At 47.8% G+C, this 7964-nt stretch overlaps 1 protein-coding gene across 3 annotated transcripts; it reads left to right on the top strand.

Annotated features, from left to right (window-relative positions):
- Window positions 1-5666: 5666 nt before the first annotated feature.
- On the top strand, window positions 5667-7336 carry LOC311363634 (homeobox protein OTX2-A-like; the record flags this gene model as incomplete). 3 transcript variants are annotated; one of them, XM_084483592.1, is made up of 3 exons in its annotated part: window positions 5667-5760; window positions 6195-6346; window positions 6695-7336. In XM_084483592.1, the coding sequence occupies 3 exons, from the start codon at window positions 5667-5669 to the stop codon at window positions 7334-7336; spliced, it is 888 nt and encodes a 295-aa protein (XP_084339718.1). The 3 variants fall into 3 exon arrangements, with proteins under 3 accessions (XP_084339718.1, XP_084339716.1, XP_084339717.1); XM_084483590.1 differs by having other exon boundaries at window positions 6171-6346; XM_084483591.1 differs by having other exon boundaries at window positions 5667-5781.
- Between the last annotated feature and the right edge of the window lie 628 nt (window positions 7337-7964).

Raw genomic sequence — 7964 nt, 5'->3', positions numbered from 1 at the left:
AGTGTGAGTGTGTGTGGATCTCACGAGCAGAGAGGGGTGTGTGTGTGTGTGTGTGTGTGTGTGTGTGTGTGGGAGCGCCGATCGCTATGATGCCATCGACGACTCGGTTTCCATTGTGACCAATTAGCCAGCGCTCTGCCTGCCGTGTCACAGAGCCCCGAGTGATCCACCACGCAGCGGCCGTGTCTGGATCATCCTCTGTTGCCTAGCGATGAACACCTGTCATTATGGGCTTCTTGACATCTTTATTAAGAGATCAATAAATGCATAATAGACTCCGCCGGCGACCCAAACTGTAAAACCATCAATACATATTGTCTTCACTCATCCTCCAATATGGATATATAGTGCAGATGGCAAACCCTAGTCACATGGTACATATAGAGAGAGAGAGGCTGTGTGTGTGTGTGTGTGTGTGTGTGTGTGTGTGTGTGTGTGTGTGTACCACGCGCGCACGTGCGTGTGTGTGTGTGTGTGTGTGTGCGTGACAGATGGGCTGTGTTGAGGTGGCCAAGTCATTGATTTGACCTTGGGAAGGCCAGCTGAACAACACATACTGGTTCTGGGTGAGGAGTAATCAAGATTAATCTGGAGACTCGGCTATCCGGGACCGGTGTGGAGAGGCATAGGAGAGCCGGGTTGGAGAGGAGCAGAAATGACATGGAGCATACAGGAACACAGATGGGAATCAAACCATGCAGGCGACCACATATTGCCTACATGGTTGAGCTACGGAGCCCCCCCCACCCCCAACCCCCCTCCCCCACCCTCCATGCGGTATGCAAAATACCACCAGCAAACGTAAATTAATCTCGTTAAGTGTAACTTTGACTGTGCTCTTCATAATAATCCTGTTCGGTATGATACTCTCGGTTTCGTATCAATTTGTGGGCTTTTTCCCCCCACAGCATTCAGCCATAACCCTACTGCAGAAAACACACACTTCCACACGTTTCAGATAAGTCTTCAATAAGACAGACTTCTTTTATCCCAGACGGGAGGGGAAATAGCAGCAGGACACAGACATGCAGTCGTGCCAATATAGCCTATAAGGGGCGGTCGGAATCGAAGAGATATCTGTGCATGAGTCTATCCCCGTCCCCGAACCCTTCAACCCGTCTCTCTGTAGAATGCAGAATAGACTCCTCAACAGCGCCTGTTCTCCCTGGAGAAGAGTGAGGGAGGAGAGGGGAGGAGGGAGGGAGGAGAGGAGGGAGGAGAAGGAGGAGAGGGAGGAGAAGGAGGAGAGGGAGAAGGGGGGGGGGGGGGGGGGAGATGGGAGGGAAAGGAGAAGAGGGAGGAGAGAGAGGAGAGCGAGGAGATGGGAGCACAGGGGAGGAGAGGTTGGAGATGGAGAAGAGGGAGGAGAGGGGAGGAGGAGGGGAGAGAAGAGAAAGAGGAGAGCGGAGGAGAGGGAGGAGACAGAGGAGAGGGAGGGAGGAGAGGGGAGGAGAGGGATGGAGGAGAGGGGAGGAGAGGGAGGGTTCATCACTCACACACATTAACAAGCCCCTGTTCACCTTTTCACAATCACAGCCCCGTTTAGCTCAAACTCTCCCCCGAGGGAGGAAGACGGAGGGATGGGGGGTAGTGGGAGTGGGGGGGGGGGGGGGGGGCTTGTGAGGATATTTTTCTCTGATGAATTATATATCACAGTGAGGAGAGATGAAAGAGCCACAGCGGGAGGGTATATAGCGGCCTGGGTTAGCATGTTGTGGCTAGCCGTAGGAGCACAGGGGCGGACCGGGAGCAATTTGCAGGCTGCGTCGCGCGTTTGTTTGGCTAATCGTTTGGGGGAGATGTCACTGTTGTTCCTGTCACAAATGATGAGGAAAAGTAAGTGCATAAATGAGAGGCAGCCCATGTGAAGGCAAATAAGATGTGCATTATTTTAAATCGGCAAAAGACACAATGTAGGCCTATACAATTAAATAACGAACAAATAAACAGACAGACAAACAAAAAAGGGCAGACAGACGTAAATGTATTAAATAATACGTCTAATTATTTATTTTATAATCTGAAATATTTTTCTCGCATTCTCCCGATAAAAGAGCATCTTGCAATTGGCCTGCTTGATAAAGAAACTCCGACACTAATCCAAAATACAACCTGTTCCATATAACATGATGGGGTGGGGGAGGGGGAGAGCGAGAACAACGCCAGACGCTGAAAACCTGGATTATAAAGAAATAAGTAGCTATGGCCTTTAAATGAAATCGATTCAGCGATTCAGATAACCAATTAAACAGATCGATTTAAACACATGTAACTCATTTGTTTTATAGGATAGAATGAGACAAGAGATAACGGGATACAGCGAGAGAGAGAGAGAGAGAGAGAGAGAGAGAGAGAGAGAGAGAGAGAGAGAGAGAGGGAGAGAGAGCTAGAGAGAGAGAGCTAAAGAGAGAGACCGAGAGAGAGGGAGTGTGAGAGAGACATAGTAAGAGAGAGATAGAGAGAGAGAGAGCGACACACACACACACACACACACACACACACACACACACACACACACACACACACACACACACACACACACACACACAGAAAGATAGAGAGAGAGAGGGGAGAGAGAGAGAGAGAGAGAGAGAGAGAGAGAGAGAGAGAGAGAGAGCGAGAGAGAGAGGTGGAGGGAAGGGGTAATTCACGGACACGTTTTAATCTCCTTGATAGGGTTACAAAATGAAACCGTAAAAGTTATTTTCACTCCTTTTTGCGAAACCTAAAGCGCTCGAAAATGTGTCGCTCGAAGCGCACATTTTGTAAATAATATCCACCAATTGCTGTGCGAAAGTAATATGTTCTTATTTAATATTTATATTGGTGAATGCGTTCAATGTGTCTTTGAAGCTGCAGGCTATGTTCTGCAATTAGTGACAAATCACACACTTGACACTGAGCTGCAACCTTCCGCGTGTCTGCCTCACAAATCGTTTCTCTCATGCTATTGGCTGCTATAAAATCACTTAACAATTTGCTAAACAACATAAAAAAAATAGGTGAGGACGATCCCAGCTCCCGCGTGCAGTCTCTTAAGTGTCTTTTCGGGATATCTGGATTACGGATTTCCAAATGCAAGGGATAAAACTGGTATGTCTCAGATCTTTGAGTATAGGCCTTAACTTTGATAATTGTGGTTTGTTGTGATATTTTTAATCATCGTCTTTGTTGATCAGGGTGAGGGTGGGCCCTCCAGACCTATTATAATCTGGGACCTCTGTAAAACCCCGTTATGAATTATCCCTCATCTGAATGATCCATCACGGGTTGATATTATTATTATTATTAGAAAATAGTTGGATTATTATGACAAGGACTTTGACCTAATATATAAAAATAATAATAATTATTATTATTAATATTATATTAATAATATTGATAACAATAATCACAATAATAATAAAGAGTACTATAATTATTACCATAACAATTATTATTAATGTTGCATGTTATTATTGTCTATTATTTGTTATTAATGTTTTTTTTGTCATTCTTTGTTTTAATAACGATAGAACCATAACAACTCCGTTGGGTTGAATACAGGCCTGCTGGGCTCACCGGTTCTCTCAGTGCAACGTAAACAAGTTAATATTGTCCGTTTGGGAAAGTGAGTGTCGAGGTGGGGCGGGGGGCGGGGGGCGGGGGGCTGTCTGGGCAGTCAGCTGGTCTCATAAACACAATGCCTCTCTTTGTTTTATTTTCGTGACGCAGAAAATTAATCAGGGACGAATGCGGAGCGCGCGGAGTCGTGGCTGGCGTCCTGTAATCACGCCAGCGCGTGCCGTCCGGATTATCTCGTTAATTTTTTTTTTTTTTACAGAAAAAAAAAAAATCCTCAGTAGCCAATAATAATTAATTCTCGGACAGGGTAATTATTATTATTGAACGGATGTGGAGCAAACCGGTAGACGGAGAGTTTGGGTGGAGAAGTGACAGATTGAGACGAGGTGGCCGTTATTGGCTGTGTAGGAACCTATGGTGTTAGAATTAACAGTCCGGGGACCCCCAGACCCCTAAAGTCCCTCTGCAGGTAAGGGGGTCTCCTCTTAAAACGATGGCCTTTTAAAACGAGGCCTCTGCAGAAAGTGTGTTTTTTTGCCCCCCCCAAAAACTATTTTTTTAATATGGAAACATTTACTAATGTTTTATTTAATTTGTTGTATTGTTTGGTGGATTCATGTTGTAGTATGTTCAACGTTGAATAATCGTAACAATTTGAGATTGCTTTAGAATTATTTTAAGAACAATTATAAATAAATAGCATATTTTTTTTTCTATTTCATACACAAGTAAGAGATCAAAGGTGTTGGGCTTTAGGATAAATTAAGCAATCGGCCTGTCGATGCTTTATTTTCATTTAATCTCAACACATCTCCACTTGCAGTTTACCTGTTGCGTGAAACGTTCCTCTCATTGTTTGTTTAGACTGAGATTAAGTGTCGTTTTTCTAATCAACACTTTTCGATAGTCTCACCTCCTAAATCTAATTACCGACGTAATTAATTAGGTGGAAACCGCCCTTGGGAGTGTGGGTGATGTTAGTAAGAAACACACTCAGGGGAGGACTGCCTCCAACTTTTCCTAATTATTTGGCAGATATCCTCCGTTCATATTTTAATTCTCCCGCATTTGAATGTACAAGCATTTGAGCGAACCAACAATGGCCCCAAATAGAAACGAAAATAGCGTTCAATTGTATCTGAATGCTTTCCCGTATTGCGTCTTTTTGTTACTTTCCTAAAGGATCTTTTGTTATCGGCCTCACTGATCGGTCAACAGTGGTCTTTGTCTTTGCAAATGGCCCCCCAATCACTTGTCTATTTAGCCACTTCTAACCTGTGGGTATATGCTAATTTGCGCCCGCGAGGAGCTCAGCGAGTGCGCGCATTTTAACGACATAATGTTTGGTTTTGGTCACTTGGGGTTGAGCGGGTGCGCGTCCACGCGGACGGGGACAGGGGACGGGGGGGGAGGGGTGGGGCGCGAGTTGTAATGTTGTTGCGTGTTGTGTGTGTGTGTGTGTGTGTGTGTGTGTGTGTGTGTGTGTGTGTGTGTGTGTGTGTGTGTGTGTGTGTGTGTGTGTGTTTCTGCCTGTGTGTGTGTGTGTGTGTATCTGCGTGTGTGTGCGTGTTTCTGCGTGTGTGTGTGTGTGTATCTGCGTGTGTGTGCGTGTTTCTGCCTGCGTGTGTGTGTGTGTGTTTCTGCCTGTGTGTGTGTGTGTGTGTGTGTGTGTGTGTGTGTGTGTGTGTGTGTGTGTGTGTGTGTGTGTGTGTGTGCGTGGTGAGTGGGGGGGTGGGGGCTGTGGCGTAAACGTTGTCAAGCAGACAGAGCATCCTCAGTCCGGGCAGACAGCTGGGGGTCTCCGCGCGCGCCTTTAAGAGCCCGCAGAGCGCACCGGACGCCCACATTTCAAACCCGACCTCGCCGCGTAAAGAGCGCGCACAGACGCCAGAGTCTGACTCCTTCACCGCTCCGCTCTTTGCACACACACACATCTCTCTTCCTCTTCGTCTCGTGTTCTCGCTCAGGTGGCTTGGATCTGATCGGTTGAGTCTCCCACCGCGACCCTAAACGGATGTAAGGAGGATTTTTCTTGCTCTTTTTTTTTAGTTGATTATAAGAAGACCCGCTCGCCCGTCGTCTCTGCCCGCCCGGACGCGAACATGATGTCCTATCTGAAGCAGCCGCCCTACACGGTGAACGGGCTGAGTCTGTCCTCCGGGATGGACCTCCTGCATCCCTCCGTCGGATACCCAGGTACGGGCTCGCTTTTAATTCGTTATAATGATGAGCCCTGTTTCAGTTGATGGCTTGTTGTTGTCCGCTGAGCTTCAGTGGCTGTGTGGTCATTCCTCCACAACCGCGTAGGAATAAATTAACTCAACCGATGTTTAAACATGAAAACAATCACAGTTAATCATGCACTGTTCGAGGGTAAATACGGAATAAATACATAACAATTTGCATAAATAAATGTAATAATATATATAGGCCTGTATATACAGCCTACAGTATTGTCAAAGCACAGTATTCAATCGCAAATAATTCAATTTGAGTTCAACTCAAATAAAAAAGGAAACAACAGCGAGTGAATTCAAGTAAAGTTGTTTTAACATAAACCCCTGTATTTATCCGTATATATATTTTTTTTGCATCGTTTTCTTATTCGTGGTACTATTTCTGTCCCTCAGCCACACCGAGGAAACAGAGGCGCGAGAGGACGACCTTCACGCGCGCTCAGCTGGACGTGCTCGAGAACCTGTTCGCCAAGACGCGCTACCCCGACATCTTCATGCGCGAGGAGGTGGCCCTCAAGATCAACCTGCCCGAGTCCCGCGTGCAGGTGGGGCCTCGAGCTTTGTCTTATCTTAATTATGCGTGATAATGTTTGATATGTGTGAGGGGAGAGATATTGGTGTGAAAGGTCCCTCTTGACTGATAAATATTATAATCAATACTTATTCAATATTTACATGCGTTTAGCGATACGATATGTCGGTAAAGTCTAGGCCTATTCTTTTAACTGTTGTTTCAGCATAAAATAGTGTGAATAAAAAAGTAAGTAGTACTTACTACTAGTACTTCAGTAAAAAAAAACTTGTGGTTTCAAAACGAAATCGAGTAAATAATGTGCTAAATAGACTTTCATGAAATACAACTAAATCTATTTTTATCTCCATTTTCCTCTCAGGTCTGGTTCAAGAACAGGAGGGCCAAGTGTCGCCAGCAGGCCCAGCAGTCACAGAGCGGCGCCCAGAGCAACAAGCCCGCCCGGCCGGTCAAGAAGAAGGGCTCCCCCATCCGGGAGGCCAGCTCGGAGAGCGGGGCCAGCGGCCAGTACACGCCGCCCTCGAGCACCCCGATCCCGGCCGTGAGCAGCAGCAGCAGCGCCGCGCCGGTCTCCATCTGGAGCCCGGCCTCCATCTCCCCCCTCGCCGACCCGCTCTCCACCTCCTCGTCGTCCTGCATGCAGCGCTCATACCCCATGACCTACAGCCAGGCGTCGGGATACAACCAGGGCTACACGGGCTCCTCGTCCTACTTCGGCGGCATGGACTGCGGCTCCTACCTCTCGCCCATGCACCACCACCAGCTGTCGGCGGCGGGGTCCACCATGAGCCCCATGGGGGGCGGCGGCAACGGGGTGTCGGGCCACCTGAACTCGGCGTCGACCCTCTCCGCCTCGGCGTACGGAGCCTCCGCGGGGCTGGGCTTCGGGGGCCCCGCGGACTGCCTGGACTATAAGGACCAGACCGCTTCCTGGAAGCTCAACTTCAACGCGGACTGTTTGGATTACAAAGACCAGTCGTCGTGGAAATTCCAAGTGTTGTGAGGAAGAGGAGACGATGGGGGGGGGGGGAAACATTTTGTCTGGTGGTGACTCGGGGACATGGACGTTGGAAGACTTCGACGTCCCTGCAGTCGGGAGAGGGGGATGGCCAGTCACTGATGAGCTGGTGGTCCCGCGTTTCTACCTCGGGGCCCCCCCGCCACGCAACGAGGTGGACAGCTCCGCGTTCACCTCTCGGGTTAATTTATTGAACACTGCTGAACTTTTTGATTGATCGAATACGTGGAACTAAATAGCCAACCAAGAACCGCATGAGAGAGAGAGCGGGAGAGAGAGAGAGAGAGAGAGAGAGAGAGAGAGAGAGAGAGAGAGAGAGAGAGAGAGAGAGAGAGAGAGAGAGAGAGAGAGAGAGAGAGAGAGAGAGAGAAATACCTTAAGGAGGCCATTTGCTCCATAAGGGCCTTCCTCTTGTGTGTGTGTTCCGTTGGCATGGGGCCTGTGATCAACCCGCAGTGTGTGTGTGTGTGTGTGTGTGTGTGTGTGTGTGTGTGTGTGTGTGTGTGTGTGTGTGTGTGTGCGAGAGAGAGAGAGGGAAAGATAACTGTCGTGAACCCGGATGCACTATTTAATTTATAAAATAATGTTTATAAGACACTAGTTACAAAGACAA

The sequence above is a fragment of the Micromesistius poutassou genome (assembly GCF_964030765.1).
Source record: "Micromesistius poutassou genome assembly, chromosome: 19".
NCBI classification, from domain to species: Eukaryota; Metazoa; Chordata; class Actinopteri; order Gadiformes; family Gadidae; genus Micromesistius; species Micromesistius poutassou.
This window is presented reverse-complemented; position numbering and strand designations above follow the sequence as displayed.